We start from the raw sequence: 20759 nt of genomic DNA on the forward strand, positions 1-20759 counted from the left end.
ATCTTGATCCAATGAATGAACCAGAATTTCTTCTGTTTCGATGTCTCAGTCTATGTGAGTGCAAATGATGATGATGATGATTTTGATGATTTTGATGATGTTTATGAAGAGAATCATTAGAACCAAAAGAATTAAAATTTTTCATTGTTTTTAAATTTTTCATTGTTTTCATTGAATTCACTGCATTTGGATCGAGAAGAGGGTGCTTTCTTGGCCTTCCTCTTCTCTTTTTCGGCTCTGTTGTTTGTGACTGAGACAAAGAAGAAGGAAAAGAAGAGGAAGGAAAAGAAGAAGGAGGAAAAGGAGAAGAGAAAGAAGAAGGAGAAGAAGAGAAAGAAGAAGGAGAAGAAGAGGAGGAAGAGGAAGAAGAAGAGTAAGAATTAGGTTGAGTGTTAATTTGATTGTTAATTTGTTGAGAAATCAACAATTTCTGCTTTTCTGCTTCAATTTCTGCTTTTTTCCTTCTCCCTCTTCTTCTTTGGGGAGGTGCAAATGTTATAAGAGAAGAAGAAGAAGAAGAAGGTGAAGAAGAAGATAAAGGTGAAGAAGAAGGGATAAATGTGTTTATAATTTGTTTTCCATTTGAAGAAGAAGAGGAAGAAGAGGAAGAAAGAGAAAGAGAAGAAGAAGAAGAAGAAGAATTGCTTTCTTCTGTTTTTCTCTGTACTGGTTCGCCAATAGCATCATTTTGTTTCTCTTCTTCTTTTTCTTGTTTTGCTTCTGGCTTCTCTTCCTCCTTCTCTTTGTTCTCAGACTTCTCTTCCTCTTTAACTGCCTCTGGTTTCTTTTCCTCTGTTATTTCCTTCATATTTTCATTCTCTTCTTCTTCTTCTTCCCCTTCCTCTTCTTCTTCTTCCTCCTCCTCTTCTTCTCCTTCTTCTTCTTCCTCTCCAAATTCCATTTCATTTATGCTTCTTCTTCTTCTTCCTCTTCTCCCTCTTCTTAATTTTTGTTTTTCCCCTTCCTCTTCTCCTTCTCCTTCTCCTTCTCCTCCTTCTTCTTCAACCACCAATTTTTCCGGCTTCTTCAAAAACATCACGAAATCTTCGTCTTTCTCTTTCTTCCTCTTTTTCTTCTTTTTCTTTTTCTTCTTCTTCTTCATTTCCATTTTTTCCATACCAAAAACATTTGCTATTTTAATTTCTTCTTGTTCTGATTTTATTCCTCTTTTTTCGGTTTCTTCTTCCATTTCTTCTTCTTCTTCTTCATCATCTTCTTCTTCTTCCTCATCATCTTCTCCTTCTTCTTCTCCTCTTCCTTTCCCTTCCATTTCTCTTCCTTCTCTTCCTTCTTCTTCTCCCTTCCTCCTCCTCTTCCTCTTCTCAATCTCCTCTTCCTCCATCACTTCTATCTGTGTTCTTTTATTCCATCTGCTTTTGTTCTCTTTCGGTTGAATCGCCATCTTCTTCGGCCTTCCTCTCTTTTTGACTGGAGGAGGAGTGGAGAAGGAGAAGGAGACAGGGACAGTTGAGGGAGAAGAAGAAGAAGAAGAAGAAAGAGAAGAAGAAGAAGAAGAGGAAGAAGAAAGATTAGAAGGAGGAAGAGGTGAAGATGATGAGGAAGAGGAAGGCAGAATATATACGAATTGATTTGGTGATTGAAGGGGAGATGAGGGAGATGAAGAGGAAATGGCGATAATGTTAGAAGATGGAGAAGAATCAGAAGAAATGGGCCGAGAAGAAGAAATAGGATATGGAGGAGGAGGAAGGGGAAGAGAAGAGTAAGGAAGAGAAGCAGAAGAAGAAGAAGAAGCATTAGCAACAGTAGCAAGAGAGGCAGAAGCTGTCGCTGTTATTGAAGGGCTTGCCATTTCTTGTTTGAATGGCTGGCCAAATTTGATTTCTCCTTCAATTTTTGAAGGGATTTGAACAGGTTGAATGAATGCTCGTTGGAAAACACGTTTATTATCAATTTGGCTTGTTATTCCATGTTCGGAAACATCTTTGAAAATTGCATCATCTCCTGCATTTTTATGATCTCCAATTTCTTTGTTTTTCATGGCTGTCATTTTATTGTCTCGCAAATCATTATTTTTCGAAAATTCATTTTTTCCATCTTTTTCATTATCCTTCACATAAATTGGTCTTGAATGCTCTTCCCCTTCCCTTGGGATGTACACGCTTTTATTCTGATTTCTATCGTTTAATACGTTTGTTTCACTGCTTTTTAAAGCAAGCTTCTCTTTTTGTTTCGTAGTTATACGTGTTCTTGATCGTTCTCGGCGTAATGAATTATTTTTATTGTATTGGCGACTCTTTGCAGCTTCAACGGAAGAATAAGGCTTAGGAAATACAGGTGGATATTTGATCGAAGTTATGTCATGTATTTTCCGTGGAGGTGTTGGTGTAGTATTTGCTGCTAAGCTTTGAAGAGATGATAATTGTTTCATGACATTTAAATTATAGAAACCAAATTTGTCAGGTGAGGCGTTGTAATAAAGCATATTTGTATTATAATTTGTATACCCAGGTATGGCTGAAAATTGATTTATTTCAGTGAAAGAATTTGTTTTTATTTTTTCATCTTTTTTATCAAACACAACACCAGGTTGAACAATCGGAATGAAATTTGAAAAATTTTGTGCTCCAATAATTCCACTTTGTTCCATGCGGTCCATGGGCATTAAAACCATCGGTTGTCCTCTTCCCCCAAAAATTCTTTGATTTTCAAGCACATCTTCTCTTCTCTTCATGCCAGTTTCAATTGATATTTGTTCTAACATTTCATATAATTAATATAATTTTATTCATTATCACATTAATAATTGATACTAAATGGTAAGCAAACCATTTTGCTGAATAATTTATTAAATATTTGATTTAATAAAAATCAATTTTCAAAAATATAATTGAAACAAAAATATTATGAAAAATTCATAGAAATAAAGGTAAAATTAAATTAAATTTTAACCTGCTCTTTTGAATTTAAGAGAGTGCTCATCAAAAGAGTACGACACAAAATATTGCTTTCAACACAGATATTATGGAACAAATATTCGAAAATAGATGGGATAAACGATCTTCCATCGAATTTTAAAGAGAGATTTATGACTTCCTACGGGTTCTCCTCGCGTCATAGCGAGGCAGAAACAGTTTGAATTATTTTTATAATGATTTTTCTTTGGCTAAACCAGAATTCTCTCGTTTTTTTTCTTTTTGCCAGGACTTTTCTTCATCTGCTTTTTTCTCACTTACCAAGGCACTTGAAATAGTCACTTCACCAAACAAAAAAGAACTTCAAAGAAAATTGAAGGAGGACTGTGCGGAAGTGCAAAAAGAACTGGAAGAAGTCAGAGACCGTTTGCCAAATTTTTATTAATATATTTTTAAAAATGAGCTTAAAATTACTGACTTTGCAGGAGATGCTTCTGTTTACAGCAGCGCTGTTCCAATGTTTTCGACTGTTTATTCTGATGTTTTAAAGCAACCAGAAGCTCTTGAAGAATTGAACGATAATTTAGATGATGCAACTTCTTTTTTTTCCTACACAGATTCTGCAAAACTTGACGACATACACAGAGAAATTGAATTTCAGACGATATTGGAAGGATATTTGGAACAACTTATTCTAATGAGAAAAGCTCGGAGCATCATTGAAACATTTGAGCGCTCAAATTTATTCTTTATTGCATCCTATCTTTTTGCTTCCACGCGCACAGCGTTCACCCAATTTCCTCCCATGCGCTCCAGTGTAATCTACGGGCTTTCGTCATTTCTCCAGAAAAAAGCGCCCGTATTGTGCACAACCATCGTTGAAGAGATTCTGTCATTCATCACCAGAAGACCTTGCTGGGGCCTTCCAGACTTCTTCCCGAACGAGGACATCGGAAGCGCGGAAAACGACGAGGACTCGCTGCGTCTGTTCCTGTTCTATCTGAGCCAGACGCCTGTTGGGCAGAGGATGAATGCTGCGATGCCACCGATGGTGCTTCCCACCTCCTCACGGACTGTTCTGTTGGACGAGCGGCAGCCGAATGAGAGGCCGACGCCTGTGCCTGTGTTTGACTATGGCTGCTTACGTGTGGTCTCTTCGTTCACAACCGCCCTCGAGCGAACTGTGACTGCGCTTGCGAACGACCCCATCTGCCCGTCTTTGGCAGACTCGGTGCACTTCTTCATGACGCTGGACGGGTCAGTGGAGACTTCGCCATTGTTTCAGGATGGAGGAGGAGGAACGGGAGGAGGAGGAGGAGGAGGAGGAGGAGGAGGAGGAGGAGGAGGATATGAAAGAGGTGGTTCTGCTGCATCCTATGCGTATTCTTCTTCTTCTTCTTCTTTGTCTTCTTCGCTTGATAGAATGCTTCCTTCTTCTTCCTCTTCCTCTTCCTCTTCTCTTCCTCCATTGAACACTTCATCCTCCTCCTCTTCCTCCTCCTCCCCTTCTCTTGCCTTCCAGCGTCTGGCCATCTTCTTCGACAGCCCCCTCCGCAGCGGGGCAGCCGAGTATCTTGTCTCTCTCCTGCGTGCGCTGCTCTGCTTTTCCGACCCCGTTTCAGTTGTTGCCTCGCTCAGCACCCGTCTCAATGCGCATCTGATCCAACTAACGAGCGAGGCAGCGTTCTTGTTTTGTGCAATTATGACGATACACTCAGCAGACACGCTCTCTTCGCAGAGCTCGGCATATGGCACTGGGAATAATAACAGCAATAATAATAACAGCAATAGCAGTGCTAATAATAATAATAATAATAATAATAGCAATGGAAGTGGAAGTGCTAATAGAAGTCCAAATTCTTTAAATAATAATAATAAAAATAAAAATGGATCTAATAATTCTATTAATAGCAATAGCCATAACAACAATAGCATTGAAGGCAGTGGAGGAGGAGGAGGAGAAAGAGGAGGAGGAGTGGAGAATGAGCAAGACAGCTTCTATTCGCAGTCTTCTGCTGCTGCTTTTCAGGCGAGTGCGATTTTGTCAGAGAGGACAGCGAGGTTTCTGAGGGAGTTGGATTATCAGAGGGAGAATCCAGACACAAGCAATAACATATTCTCATCCACACGTGTGTTGCATAAGTGGAATATTTTTATTTTATTTATTTTGATTGAATTAAATATGATATGAATCTTTCTATGTTTTTTATTTGTTAATTTTGATTATTAATCAATCAATTAATTTCTTCTCAAAATTTTTTTCCTTCTTCTTCTTCCCAATCAGTCCACCCCCGCCCTTCCCTCCTCTTCAAACGCACCCCCCTCTCCTCCACGCCCATCCACCGCCTCGTCCTCTCCTTCATCGTGCACTCCATCCGCTCTCCATACGACAGGGTGTCTGTCTTTCTCTCCCTGCTCTTGTCTCTCTTCACCCGCGTCTTCATCCTCCTCTCTGTCGTCATCACTGCCCTCGACCCCCTCCTCGCTGCTTGCTTGCCCACCCTTCCTTCTCTCAACAGCAATAACAATATGAACAATATGAATAATAACAGTGCTTCGAGTGTGCTATTTGATATTCTGATATATTCTTTTTTATTATGTTTATTATGTTTATTGTGCTATATATATGGATATTTTGTATTATTCATACTTATTGTGATACAAAATATTAATATTTTAATTTAATTTAATTATATTTATTTATTTATATTTATTTATTTTCCCATTTATTTATTTATCTATATTTTTATAATTTCACTCAGAAACCAACCTCTCCTCCTCTTCTGGCTCTGCCTTCTCTCTCTTCTCCTCTCCTTCTCCTTCTCCCTCTCCCTCTCCCTCACACACCCACAACCCATCCTCCTCATTCTCTTCCTCTTCCTCTCTTCCTCTTCTTTCTTCTTACTCTTCTCTTCCTTCCTTCGCCCCTTCTTCTTCTTCTTCTTCCTTCTCTTCTTCTTCTTCTTCTTCTTCCCTCTCCCTCTCCTTCTGCAGATGGTCTGTCTCTTCAGATTCTCTCTTAAGCTGCATTTTGTGCGAGGCTGAGCAGATGACGTGCACCATCCTCCGTTCTGTCCTTTCTCACCTCCTCTGCTTCAACCTGAATGCCTCTTACCCGCAGCTCTCCCTCACCTCGCAGTTCCTGCGGGTGCAGAAGAGAGAGAGGAAGAGGAAGAGAAGAAGAGAAGGAAACGAAAAAAGAAGACAAAGTGAGGCATTTTCAGGGGCGGTTTCGTTCAATGCGATGCCTGCGATCAAAGATGGCTCTATTTCATCATCATCATCATCATCTTCTTCTTCTTCTTCTTCTTTTCCTGATTTTGGAATAGATCCTTCTTCATCATCTTCTTCTTCCTCTTCAACTTCTTCTTCTTTCTCCTTCTCTTCTTCCTCTTCTTCCACCCAGCCAAAGGGAAAATTCTCTTCTCACCAACTTTTTTCTCCTTCTCCAACGATTGCTTCCCCTCAGCCATCTCCCGTGTTCCACGGCTCCAAAACAGGAAGGTCTTCGCTTCCTATTTCGGCATTCAGCGGGGCGAATGGGTCGTCGGAAGGGTTTGGGCTGAGGACGAAGAGGGGAATTAATTCTAATCCATTCACTTCAGCTATGGGAGGGGCAGAGAGAGGCGGAGGAGGCGGAGGAGGAGGAGGAGGAATAAAGGGAAATGAAGAAGAAGAAGGGAAAAGAGGAGGAGGAGGAGAAATGGAAGGGTATTTGGATGGAAGAGGAGAGGAAGAGGCAGAAGAAGACATGGTGGATTCAGCAGATGATGATGATGATGATAAAGATGATGAGGATGAAGAAGAAGGAGGAGCGGGTTTGGAAGGATTAGGGTTAGGGTTAGGACTGGGAATTGGTGGAGGAGGAGGAGGAGGAGAAAGAAGAAGAAGAAGAAGAGGAGGAGGAGGGAAAGGGCATAACGGGGTGAGCATCGAGAACGAGGAGTGTTCGATTGTGCAGATGATTCTGAATGGGGCGCGGAACAAGAGTGCAGCGGAGGAGTTTGCGTTTGCAGAGAACGATGAGGAGGAAGAGGAGGAGAGGCAGAGGAAGATGGAGAAGGAGCTGGATGACGATGACGATGAAGACAGTCTGAATGGAGACGCGGCTGCTGAGCCGATGGTGCTGTGGACAGAGACAGAAACTATCGAGCAGAATGTCGAATACAACTGGGGGGGAGGTGCGGCAGGAAACAACAATGCCGATGGAACTAAATGGGTTTCGACTGCTTCTTCTTCTTCTTCTTCTTCTTTGAATGGAGGAGGCTATGCGAATGGAGCTGTTCAACGAACAAGGAGAAACACAGGAAATTCTTCTTCTTCTTCTTCTTCTTCGTATTTCTCTTCATTTACTCATCCAAATGCTTCTTCTTCTTCTTCTTCTTCTGATTCTCCACCTCTCCAATCTGCCCTCACCACTCTGTCCACCCCTCGCAACTCTCCCATCATCCGCAGGCCAAACTCTTCCATGTCTTCTTCTTCTTCCTCTTCCTCCTCCTCTTCCTCTTCCCCAGCCCCCAACTCTTCCTCTTCTATCTCCACCCTTTCTGGTGTCGCCCTCTCTTCCCCTTCCCTCATCACCCCTTCCCTCCGCTTTGCCGCTACCCTCTGGACACGCCTGTCAGTTGCTGGCGAAGAAGACTCGTTCATCCGCATTTTGAGGCGAATTGTGGTGAAGCAGAAGATTTCATTTGCATCTTTCGCTCAAGTGGGCGTGGCTGTGCTCCCGATGGCTTATGCGCTGCAGGAGAAGGCAGGTGATGGTGGGTTCTCTTCTTCTTCTTCTTCTTCTTCTTCTTCACTTTCTTCTTCTTCTTCCTCCTCTTCCTCTTCATCATCATCATCATCTTCTTCTTCTTCTCTTGCCTCCTCCATCCGCTCCACCGCCTCCACCCTTGCCTCTGGCCTCTCCTCTGCCATCTCCACTGCCATCACTTCTTCTTCCTCTTCTTCCTCTTCCTCTTCCAAAACTTCTCCTTCTTTTGACTCTCTCTCCACCATCACAGTCGTCCCGCCTGATGGCAACTACATCTTCGGCTCCACAAGCGACCCTTTCAGAGGCACAAAACTGTTTTCCTTCCGCTCTGCCTCAAAACCTGCCCCCTTCTCTCTTTCTTCCTTCGGATCTCAACAACAGGTGAACAATGGCATTTCTTCTTCTTCTTCTTCTTCTTCTTCTTCCTCTCTTTTTGGCATAGACACATCCCGTGCTCTTTCTCCCTTCCCCTCCCACTCCCCTGCCCTCACCCCTGTCCGCAGTCAGAGCCGAATGGGCGGAGCGACATCGACGCCGCCTGTGTCATCAGCCAGCTCCATCAGATTTGCAGTGCTGTCAGCCAGAACGATCAGAGAGAGGCAGCTGGTGGCAGAGCGGGTGGCAGAGGAGGAGAGGAGGAGGAGGAAAGAGGCAGCGATGAGGAAGAGGAGGAGGAGGATGCAGAAGATGGAAAGGATGGAGAAGATGAATGGCAATGGAGAAAAAGGCGAAGAAGAAGAAGAAGATGACGACGAAGATGATGATGAGTTGGATGATGAAGAAGTCGAGAACTTCACAGCCAACGGCTTCAACGCGACCACAGCGCCGCGGATGAACGAGAAGGCGTCGATGGTTGAAGAGCTGCTTCTGCTCTCATTCAAGTCGGATTCTGAGAGCAGAAAGTTGCACCTGCGGCTGAGGAGGGCGTATGGAGACACAGACATGGCTGCCCTGCTGTCGGGTGGAGTCAGCGCATCCATCGGCGTGGGAATGGCTTCTCATTCAACTGCTTCTTCAATGCTCTTGTTTTCTTCTTCTTCTTCTTCTTATTCTGATCCATTCTCTTATCACATGCTCTCTAGTAACAGGTCAATTAATCCATTTTCTTCCATTTCTTCTTCCTCCTCTGCCTCTTCTTCTTCCTCCTCTTTATCTTTGTCTTCTTCTTCTTCTCCCCAGTGGCTGTTTGGAGTGAAGAGCAGAGACCGAAGAGTGGGAAATGACTCTCCATTCACAAAGAGATTTGGAAGTGGGACTTTGTTTCGAAGCCCCGAGACATCTGCTTTGATCCAACTGAAAGGAATACCTTCTTTTTCTCGCTCTTCTTCTTCTCCTCTTTCTTTGTCTTCTCCACAATCATCTTCTTCTTCTTCCTCTTCCTCTTCTTCCTCCTCCTCCTCTTCTTCTTCTCATCCCTTCACAATGAACGTCCTCCAGTCCTCTCTCTTCACCGATGTCTCTCTCACAGCCACTTCTGCTGACCCTTCTGTCTCTCTCTCTGTCCGCCGCACACCCACTGCCATTCTGATGGACACCTTGTCCCCATCTGCCAACCCGCTGAGCCACTCGTCTCTGCTCTCCATTGCGCTGTTTGGACAGAAAGAAGGGGCGAATTCATCATCTTCTTCATCTTCTTCTTCATCTTCTTCTTCTTCGAAAGGGAAAGGGGGAAGTGGAAGGGCAATTCAATCTGTTCATTCTTCTTCTTCCTCTTCCTCTTCTTCTTCCTCCTCTTCATCATCATCTTCCTCTTCTTCTCTTTTAACATCTCGTTTGGCTTCCTCTTCTCTGAGCATCGCAGACGAAATCACTTCTCAGTTCTCCATCCCTGCCACCCCATTCAACATGACAGCGATGTTCCCTCTGCTCTCCTCATTCACTTCAATCATCACAGACCTTCTGGACTCTTCTGTCTCATTCTGCCATTCTATTTCTTCTTCTTCTATTTCTTCTTCTTCTTCTTCGCTCATCCCCTCCCTTCACACAAACACCCAATTCCCATCTCAGTCGCAATTGCAATCTCAACCACATTCCCTCTCGTTCCCTCCCTCAGACAATCCAGACATCCTCAAACTGCCTGCCTCTTCGCCCATCCTCTTATCTTCAATGGCCACTTTTGCCTCCACCACACTCTCCACATACACCTCTTCCTATGTGCTGAACAGAGTTGATGCCATTTTGTCGGCTGAAAGCGCGTTCCACCCGACCGAACGCAATTTCGGCAACATCGACTCGTCCTCTGCTGCTTCTTCCTCTTTCTCCTCTTCCTCATTCTATTCATCCTCATCCTCATCTTCCTCTTCCTCTTCCTCTTCCTCCTCTTCTTCCTCCACACAGGGTGTCCTCCCTGCTGCCCTGGGTGTGGCGTCGCTGGTGTATGGCTTCTCCCACCTCGCATACGACCTGCCCCGCGCCTTCTCGCAGTGTGGGAATCTTCTGCAGAAAGTGGTGCGGCGGTTTGTGGACAGCGCAAAGAAAGTGGTGGTGCGGCCGACGCAGAAGTCGATGATGGATCTGGTGATGGGGTGGCAGGAGCAGCTGAGCGGGGCGATCAGCCGGGGGGACGTGGTGGAGGAGGAGAACATCGAGATGGAGATGTTTGGGCAGTCGCGGCTGGTGAAAGTGCTGGACAGCAAGCGGCTGAACGACCTGGCGCTGATGCTGTGCTCGCTGGACTGGGTGGTGCGGCGGCTGTTTGCGCTGCCGTCGGTTGGGGTGGGAGAGCTGCGGGTGTTTTTCCGGCTGAGGGCAGGGCACCAGACGCTGGAGACGGTGTGGCAGCGGAGAGGGGTGGGGCTAAGGCACCCGCTGGACGAGGCAGTGAAGGTGAGGAGGGGAGAGGAGATGATGAGCAACATCACTTTGTTTGCAGAGAGCACGATGCTGAACGAGGAGGCAGATGCAGCACAGTGGGTGGCAGACCTGGTGGGTGAGGAGAAGCTGGACAGGAACACCACTTCTCCTTCCTCCTCTTCCTCCTCTTCCTCCTCTTCCTCCTCTTCCTCCTCTTCCTCTTCTTCCTCTTCCTCTTCAAATGCCAATGATTCGGGTGAGAAAAAGAAAGGAGACAGGTTTGAGCGCATCCGATCCATAAGCTTTGCGAGAAGCAAGAAGAAGCCATCAACATCTTCTTCCTCTTCCTCCTCTTCCTCTGAAATCAGCCCCCAGCCAAGTGTGCCATCATCAGGCAGCAGAAAGAACGGGGTACTGTTTTTGGAAGGGAGAGGGGCAGAAAAGGGGTATGAGGAGATAGATGCGCTGAGCGTGTCGAAGGCGAGGTACTTTGTTGAGAGCTCGGAGAACTTGGAGGACTTCGAAATGACAGACATCCCGTCAGAAAGGAGGCAGCAGCAGCAAGCAGAGCGGATGAAGAGGGGGAATGGCAGCACTTATTATGGCACGTCTCCTTCTCCTTCTTCTTCCTTAACATCTTTGTCTTCTGTTGGTGTGTCTGTCCTTCCAGCCAGCCTCGGAACAAACCCATCAGCACTTCCTTCTTCTTCTTCTTCTTCTTCATTGCCAACATCTCCAATGGCATCAGCAGGAATGGATCCAGCGCCTCCGCCGCCGTCTGCGTCGTCGGGGCAGGTGACGCCGTCGCTTCTACTATCGGTGCCTCCTGTTTCAGCGCTGTTTCTGTCGCTGTTCACAGCAAAGAGAGAGATTAAAGAGCTGCTGTCGATGTCGTCGCTGATCATGCTGACGCTGCGGGTGGAGATTCGGTGGGTGGCGTGGAGGCATCTGGTGAAGGCACATGAGTCGGTGTGGGATTGGGGAGAGAAGGAAAAGGAGAAAGAGAAAGAGAAATGGATTAATTATTGATTTTGTTATTATTTTGATATTTCTTTCTATCTTTTTATTTTCATTTTATTCATTTTTAAAATTCATTTTCATCATCATTCACCATCAACAGCCACTTGAATATCTGCTGGATGAAGAGTCGCACACAGACCCCCACAGGAATGTTGTGCTTCTGTGCAAATACCTCTTTTCGCTTGTGGAAGACCCGCTTGTCCCGATCATCCCGGCCTGGCTTCCGTATGAGTCATTCCTATGCATTTTGGATGATATTTTAATATTTTCTATTTTAATATTTATTTCTCTCTCTCTTTCTCTTTCTCTTTCTTTCCTCTTTCTCTTTCTCTTTCTGTCTCTCTCTCTCTTTATTTCTCTTTCTCTTTCTTTCTCTTTCTCTTTTTCTTCTTTTACCTTCCTTTCTCTTTCTTTCTTTCTCTCTTATTTGTAATTTGTTGTTTTCTGCTGTTTGATTTGGGGTGGAAAGGGAGATATTTGACCATCTGGATGAGTTTGTGTGCAACTTGTGTGTGGATCTGTCGAAGGGGCTGGGGAACTACAACAGCCGGGGGCTGGGAAAGCTGAGGAACAACGTGACAATCCTGCGGCAGACGCTGTGCACAATCTATCCTGCTTCGGCTGGATCGTCTTCGTTTGACAGGGTTCTTGCGCAGTACACGCAAATGGAGCTGAATCTGTACAGTTTGTTCTTCTTTGTGAATTGTCATTATTATTATTATCATTATCATTTTTGTTTCTTTCGAACAAATTCTCTCCAGACTGCCAGAAGAAAGGAAGAAACAACAGGCGATGAAGTGTTGTGAGATTGAAAGAAAATTCAATATTATTCTTTTTTCTTTGCACTTTTTTCCCCAACATGGAGAATGAGGTGAAATATTCCTCAAAAAAGAAATATCCTGTTTATTGTTTTTTCTTCTTTTCATTTCACATTTTTGTTTTTTTAAAGCAAGGAATGAAAGATGTTTGAGAATTTAGTTTTTTTATGTTTCAAATTAAAAAAGATTCAAATTATTATTCTCTTCCAAAAAATGCACATTTGGAGAGAAAATCATATTGAATAACAGTTTCCCAATTATACTTGAAACTCTGAATGAAATATTTCAAATTATTACATTCCCTTTTTAATCTTGTGTAAAAAACAACAAGTTAGGACTTTTTCAAAATTCACAGAAATAAGTGAATTTCATGTTTTTGAATTCATTGATTTTTTGATTGGATTTTCCACAAAAAGAAATTTTTGCAATTTTTGGGATAATAATTTTCCATCATTCCGTTTTTTTCAAGTTGATCAAAGATTTTGATTTTGAAAGTTAAAGTTTATTTTTTGTTCATTTTCTTTTTTCGATTTTCCAAAAGTTTCAAATCGATTGTTGTGTGATGGAGGGGGATAATTTGAAGATTCTTGGAAGCATCGAAGAACTGGAACAAATGAGCAATTAAGCATTCTTCTTTTAATTAAAAAGTTGTTCTTTATCACATCAGGAGTGAAAGCATACTGAACAGCAAGAGGAAGAACATTGACAAGAGATTCTTGAAACTGAAGATAACGAAGATGAAAGAGAAGTTTTGAGTGTTGAAAACACTCCTCTGCAAAGAGGTGGAACAAATGGGTGATGAGAGGTATAAATGTGAAGATTTCAATGATGAATTCATTGAAAGTTTTACAAAATGAAGGATCTCATCCTTCAGGATGAGAATTGATGAACTGAGAATATTTTTCATTATCCGGTTCAACAATGTTTTTTCATTTGACTGATGAAGGTGGAAAAATAATAGAGACATTTTTCATGAAGATTTCATTGTTCAACAAGCCATTTTAACAAGATTGGACGGTCAGAGTTGAAATGATAAGGGCTATCAAATCTTCAAGAAGATTTTCACAGGGAAATTGAATAAAACAATGAGAGCGACATCCAAATGTATTTTATTTTGCGACAAAAGTTGAATGACACATTCTTTGAGTTTGTTATATTTCTCCTTTTCTTTCTTTTGAAGGACGAATTACAAAGGAATTGGAGGAAGAAATCACAGACAAAGAAGATCTGTTCACATTAAACATCAAAGAAGGACTGATCTTATTTTTGAAGAAATTCAGCAGCCATTCACTTCCAAGACTTCATGAATCTTATTATTGAAACATCCAACTCTTCAATGACCAAACTATTTGGATTGTTCTGTTTTTGCTCAGAATGTTGTTTTGGAAATCTCCATCTTGAAACTTTGGATTAATCATGGCTCCTTCGTTTTTCAACTTGCCTCGTTTTGAACAGTTTTATTTATGAAATTCATTTAACAAATTCGAAAATATTGATGGCACCAATTGCCTTGTTTATTATCTGAAATCCACTCTCACTTTTAGAGTCAATTTTTCAATCAGCAAGAGTTGTTTTTTTTTCTCTCCAAATAATCAGAAAGATATTTTTGCTTTTCTTTCACCATCAATGTCCAAACAGCACTTTCAACTCCATCAATTAAATCATTTTGAATTGAATGCATTTGTGATATTAGAAATTTCAACACATTCAATGGAAGTTATCCATTCCATTGTATTTGAGTTTTTTTCGTCAAAGAATGAGATCATTGGATGTTTCCTCTTTTTCAACAATTCCTGCCACTTCGAAAAGCAAGAACTTTTTTTTATCAATATTAATTTAAAAGAAAAAAATCAATAGAATTTGATACATCTTGAAAAAAAATGAAAAATATATTTGGATGGATGCTGTATTTTTGATGATCTTTAAACATTCCACTCTCTTTCTGAATCTTGATGTTTTGTTTTTTTTACAAATTCATCTCTGATTTCATCAGAACAATCTTCATTTCAAAAAACAAAAATGAATTTCTTTTTCTGATCTTTTTCACTGATTGAAGATTATCTTCATGAAATAATGTTGAATGAATAATTGAAGATAGAAAAAGGGGCGAAATGGCAAATTGATATTGAAAACTCATTATCATTATTTCTTTTCATTCTTCTTCTCATCAATCTCAAAAATTCTTTGCTCAATCAAAATAGAATGCTCTTTCATCGTTTATCTCCAACAAAGATAGCACCTTTCTCTTTTTGTTGTTTTGATAATTAAATCAAAAATTCATCATTTTCAAGCGGAATAAAAGAGATTGAAATTTTGATATCCATTCAACAAACAAGAATTTAACATTTCTGAAAATGGAAACCTTTCTTTCGGATCAACAGGCAATAGTTGTTCTTTTGAACTTATTTTCAAGCAAATTTTCAAATGAACAAAATAAAAAAAATGTGAAATTGTTGTGATTTGTCTTTCTTGATTTGTTTCGACTTTTCATAAAAAAAGTCACATGAATGAGATATAAAACATTTCTGGCTCAGCACATAAATTATTCATAACTTCAATGAAAGGAAGGAGGAGAACAAGAAAATTATTGCTATCTTTATGCACACTGCCTTTTCTGGTTGTTGTCTGTTGAATTCGTATCCCTTCTCACTCTCCATCACTCTCCATCATTTCAATCAACAATCGAATCACTTCTGCCAGTTTGGGTCTGCCATTCGGATCGTCTCCCCACATCTTCTCCATCACCTCAATCAACTCTTCTCCTTCGATTCCTTCTGTCAGTGGTCGCACTCCATCCCTCATCATCTCTTGTGCTTCTTCTGCCTCACACTCACTCAATGGCACTTCCCCGGTTGTCATCTCATGCAGAATCAGTCCAAGTGTGAAAACAACTCCCTTTTCTATTCCCTCATCTTCAATTCCTTCTTCTGGTGCCTTCCATCGCTTCATTTCTTCCTTCTCCTTTTCATCTTCCAATTCCTTTGTCAAAACATATATTTCATTGTTTCCTTCCTCAACAAAGATTGAATATGGACACAATTGTTTTCCCATCATCTCAACTCTTTCGTCTCCAACCGAAATCAAATGCTCAAACAGCTCTGCCACTGCTAAAACCACTTCCTTCCCATCAACAACATCCATCGCTCTTGTTCCCAGTGTGAAATTACCCTGAACTGAATGAATCACTGAGTGCAGTGTTTTGATGTTCTTTTTCTCTTTCTCTCGAAATGGCTTCTTTGCTGATATAACATTGAATGAATGAGATTGAGATATCAAGGAAACAGAATCATTCTCTGAAAATGACAATGGAGATTCCAAATCTGGAAGATCATTTTCATTCAGAATTTCATCATTGCTCATCGAAGGAGGCTCTGGAAGATCTTCTTCATCGTTGTCAATGAGAAGTGGAATCTGGCTTGTCATCCCTTCCAGCAGTGTGGATGGCATTTCACTCATCTCAAAGCTCCCTCCATTGTTTTCCCTTCTTCTCCTCTCTATCTTCCCCATTATCTCCTCGTTTTCTAATCTCTCTTTCTCAACTTTCTTTTCTGATTCTCTCAGTTTCTTTCGCAGAAACACAACCACCACAACAAACAAACCAACAAAAATCACCAGAACAACAATGCACCCAATAAACGCAAACAAACTCCATTCAATTTGTTCCTCTCCTTTTGAGATTATTTCATCCCCCTTTGGTTCAGTCTCACTTTTGTTCTTCAGAATTATTGATTTTGTTGATGATGGAAATCCTGCATCCCCAAACAGAATGCACACACTCACTTCTGTTTCATCTCCACAACTGCTGATCAGATCTTTTCCCACACTCCCTTCAACTTCTCTTTCTGACAAAAATCCATTTGAATCAAAATCATGTTTTTCAATCTCTTTCTCTTCTCCCTTCCTCTTCACAGTTGAGAATGACAGATTGCATGGTATAAGAAGTATTCCTTTGAATGTCAGCTTCATTCTATCTGTCTCTTCTTTTGCTTCCACGCTCTCTAATACTGGAATGAAAAATGATGAATCTCTCTCAGAAACAATCCCTTCAAAACTGCACCCTTCATTCAGCATCCAAAGTGAAGTGTTATCCTTCAATCCATCACCTCCTTTCAAACTCTTAACATTCAATGTTCCTGAATCTGAACAGATGATATTTTTTCTCAATGACGGATATCCTTCAATTGATGGATTATTGTTCTCAAATTTTCCATCATTAACGGTCAATGCCCCTCCACTCATTGTTATTCCCCCTTCTGGTGAATTCGATATTGTGGTATCTTTCATCATCACGAAACTCTTCACAATATCCACAACAGATCCATCCCATCTGCACTTCTCTTCTTTTGCATTCAAATATTGTTCATTTCTTTCCTTTGCACTTCCATCAAAAATGCAATTGTCCATTTTCACATCCAAACAATCCTCCAATTTCATCAATCTTCCTTTTGCTTTGTTTGAACTGACTCCGCCCATTGTGCAATTTACCAATTGAATCTTCTTTTTCATTGACGAACAAGATATCAATGATTCTCCATTTCCTTCAACTGTGATATTTTCTGTATTGAAATCCTTGATTGTTAATTGACCACATTCATTAATATCTATCAGAGAAGTTTCAATTGTTGAATTGCAAATCGTTAATGAATCGATTACTGATGGAAGTGGTGATGAAAGAGAAAATGAAGATTCATAAAAAATGAGATTTGATATTGTGCATCCATCAAGTTGTAATTCTCCTTTTTCTATATTGATAATGCGAAATGGAATGATTGCAAATACAACATTTCCTTCTTCATTCAATTGTTTTGAATTGAATGAGCAATTCATTATCTCAAGAATCCCTCCCTCTGGTGATATCAGCGATTCATGTGAAGAGATGAAATTCGAATCAAACACAAAGTTCACTCTCATCAATGAGACAGCTCCAGTTGTTGAAATTAAAGAATCCTTTGTTTTTTCAATGTTTGATTTCACTTCAACATCACAGTTTTCTCTATTCTTCGAGCTCAGACTCATTTCCTTCAGACTTATCTCTTCGCCAATTACACTCTCTTCCACAACAAGAATTTGACTAATAAGTTCTGAAGTCAGATGCATTAGTCCATGCTCAATTGAATAACATGGAAGTGTGTTGGTTCCACATTGCTTCTCATTCGATCCATTCACACTGCAAACAATGATTGTGTCGCTTTGATGAATTGTTATCAGTCCGATCAGATCTGTTTCTGTTGGATAATCACAGCTATCAATTCCATATATTGCATTGTTACGAGTGTAATATCCCTCTCGAAGATCAAACCGAAATTGCGTTTCATTGATCTGCAATGTTATGCTGAAGCATTCGATGAAAATATCATTCCCCACACTTGCTGTATTCGAACTGAATTTCATTCCCACAAATGTGAAATTCAATTCCCCTGTTTCCTTTGTTGCCAGATACACTCCTCCTCCTCTTCCTGAACTGAAACTGCAGCTGCAATGGCTGATTGTTGAGTCAATCATCTTCATTGATCCTGATGCACCCAATGTGAAGAATATTGCCCCTCCTTTTTCACTTGTTTCTGCTTTGTCTTCTGTGATGTTGCTCGAATTCACAACCAAACAAATCTTATTCTCACTCTTTGATTGCAGAATGCTTGCTCCATTGTCACTCCTCCTCACTCCTGAAAATGATGAATTGTCAATATTGAGATTCATTTCCTCACCCATTTCATTAATCTTTGTTGTTAATTCAGTTCTTTTGATCAGAAGAAGGCGTTCGCTGCTTTCATTCAACGATTCCACATGAACATTCTTCAACTGGCAAGAAACTCCAACATCATTAATTGCAAATATGTTGTTTCCAACATTGCATGATTCAATCGACAAATCATTCACTTCCACGCTGCCTCCAATCACATCCACAAACACACAATCAAATCCATTGTTCACTCCTGCTTCTGAATGGAGCGAACATTCACTTATCACCAAATCTCCATTTCTGTTTGAAATAATTGTTTTGGCTGAGTTGACAAATCCAGTTGTCAGCTGCATCTGGATATTCATCAATTCAAGATGATCATCATTTTCCATGAAATATTCCAATTGATTTCCAATTGCCTTTTCAAAATTAAAGACTGCTTTTTTATCCTCTTCTCCCATCTTTTCACTCTTTTTGATCTGATAATTGGAAACATTAAATGAATCCCGAATGAAAGTTGATCCTTCAATTTGAATTGTTTTCTTTCCAATCTCCTTTTTCATGTTCATCATCCCTTTCCACATTGTGAAACATGGCTCTTCCTCACTTCCACAACGCGCCACATCAAATCCATTCGATGAAATAAATATCTCAGTTGAGCTGAATGGAATGAGAAACATGAACAAATCTTTGTTTGAATGAAAGTTGTCACTTCCAACAAACAAATTGTCATCCTTCATCGATGAATAATCGAAGGCAAATGATTCATTTGTCATGGAAGTATTAAAATCCTTTCCCTTAATGAACATGTTCTTTCCAATGGCAGCATTGTTGTTTTCAAACTTTATATCTTCAAATAGAAATGGTTTTTGATACAAACAATTTCGACAATCCAAATACAAGAATCCTCCTTTTCCATTTCCTGATGAAAGTGAGCAAGATGATGCATTTGTTGATTTGATAACAAATTTTTCATTCTCTTTCAAAACCACTCTTGCAACACCTCCTTCACCGCTTCCAGTGTTCACAATGTTTGAAAAGTTGTTGTTTTCAAACAAAACAGAAGAAGCCATCGCCAATGGTGATTTGACAAATGAACAATCTGCAAAACTGCATCCCTTCAATGTGCAACTTCCAGTGGTTGTAGTTATCAATGAGTATTGAATGGCCGTTGCTGATTGAATCTCAAATAAACAGTTTTCAAGTTGAAGATTATTACTCGAAGAGATCAATGAATTCACACTTGGTGTAAATTGATTTGGAATCTGTAACTTCAAAGATAACAAGCTGAGTGGCTGAATTGATGAAATAACAGATGAAGTCGATTCAGAATTCCCTTTGATTGTCCCTTCAAAATGAATAGGCTTGTGTTTGGTTTCATCTCCCTCATTCACGTACCCATCAATTACAAGTGCATCTGCGAAGGAATAGATATCTTCAATTGTCCCTTCATCTTTCACTTTCACTTTCATTTCTCCAACTGCTCCACTTCTGTCAATATGGTCAATTCCACTTTTCATCGATTCACATGGAAATATTTCACTCCCACAACCCAATGTGTCATGCCCACCAGTCGACACAGACACCTCCTCCCACTTCAAAGAAACAAGAAACACTCGAAGATCCATTTCTTCATATTTCCCATCTTCCCCAACAAATGCATTCTCATCATAAGAATATGCCGAGTAATCAAATGCAAAACGCTCGGTCTTCACACTGTTCACCAGATTCCCACTCTTCACAAACATGTTCTTCCCAACTGTTGCTGAGCACCCAGAAAATGAAATAGATGAGATCTGAAATCCTCCTTCATTCAGACTGCAATCCAGATATATCCCTCCTCCTTTTCCTCCCTCACTCATATTCTTGCAAATACATCCAACAAATGTGCTCTCTTGAATTGCAATGTATCCTTCTGCACTCAACACTATTTTCAATGCTCCTCCTTCTTTGCTCTTCTTCGAAATTGCACCTTCAATTGAACTTCCATTCATCACCATTCCAACTCCCACACTCCCTCCAAATACGGCTGCCTTTCCCTCAACTGCTGTTGTGCTATCAATTTTCAATCCTTTCAATGTGCAATTCGACAGCTTCACTTTGTATTCCTTATCATTCACATTTCCAGACGAAAGAGAAATTGAAAACAACGAAACTGTTGATTTCACATCTGAAATCGTGACGAAGTCGAGTTCAATCATCTTTCCTGTCGATTTGATTAAGAAAAATGTAATTGTTCTTCCCTTCCCTCCAATCACACTTATCTCACAGTTCTTCATGAACAGCTCACCATTTTGAGTGCTTGATTCGATCACTGATGTGATTGTTCTACTAAAACTCGATGGAACAACAATCCCAATGAACTCCATTTCAGTGAGTGATGATGATTTAAGAATGCATTCTTCAGATCCACTCACTTCTCTTTCGCATTCCATCTCCACAACTGTCTCAGCTTTGGCCTTCACACTCATTCCCCCCACATCAACGCATCCAGTTACAGTCGATTTTGAGCACAAAATAATTTCCTCTTTTGTGTTCTGTGTTCGCTTCAGATGCCCCATTCCATAATTCACATTCAAACATGGCGCCTTTTCAATCCCACAATACAATACCTCCTTCCCAGATGTTCCATCAACATAAATCGAATCATCAAAGTATCCATCCAAAAATATGAATAAATCGACATCCCAATCACCAAATGCTTCTGTTCTGTCATGTCCAGCAATTGAGTTGTCTTTTGAAGAGATACTTCTCATGAAAGTGAACAAGGGCTCTTTCACAGAAGCGACAAATGATTGGCACACAAAATATATATCTCT

At 40.8% G+C, this 20759-nt stretch overlaps 3 protein-coding genes across 3 annotated transcripts in view; 1 reads left to right on the top strand and 2 right to left on the bottom strand.

Annotated features, from left to right (window-relative positions):
- Positions 1–2008, bottom strand: part of MONOS_9440fu9441fu9442fu9443 (uncharacterized protein) — a gene marked incomplete at both ends in the record, with an annotated part of 6861 nt that extends 4853 nt beyond the window's left edge. The window contains one exon of the mRNA XM_067879943.1: positions 1–2008. This exon is cut by the window's left edge and continues 4853 nt beyond it. Within this exon, the coding sequence (XP_067727413.1) occupies positions 1–2008 (2008 nt within the window).
- Positions 2009–3046: 1038 nt separating this feature from the next.
- Positions 3047–12238, top strand: MONOS_9444fu9445 (uncharacterized protein; the record flags this gene model as incomplete). Its single annotated transcript, XM_067879944.1, has 8 exons — positions 3047–3091; positions 3163–3298; positions 3359–5002; positions 5158–5433; positions 5636–11391; positions 11543–11667; positions 11912–12126; positions 12204–12238. The coding sequence occupies 8 exons, from the start codon at positions 3047–3049 to the stop codon at positions 12236–12238; spliced, it is 8232 nt and encodes a 2743-aa protein (XP_067727414.1).
- A 2475-nt stretch (positions 12239–14713) lies between these two features.
- MONOS_9446 (uncharacterized protein) lies at positions 14714–20696 on the bottom strand (the record flags this gene model as incomplete). The annotated part of the gene is made up of 1 exon (XM_067879945.1): positions 14714–20696. The coding sequence occupies one exon, from the start codon at positions 20694–20696 to the stop codon at positions 14907–14909; it is 5790 nt and encodes a 1929-aa protein (XP_067727415.1). The 3' UTR covers positions 14714–14906.
- Between the last annotated feature and the right edge of the window lie 63 nt (positions 20697–20759).

This window comes from Monocercomonoides exilis (assembly GCF_001643675.1).
Source record: "Monocercomonoides exilis strain PA203 chromosome Unknown scaffold22-1379369, whole genome shotgun sequence".
In the NCBI taxonomy this organism is placed as follows: Eukaryota; Preaxostyla; order Oxymonadida; family Polymastigidae; genus Monocercomonoides; species Monocercomonoides exilis.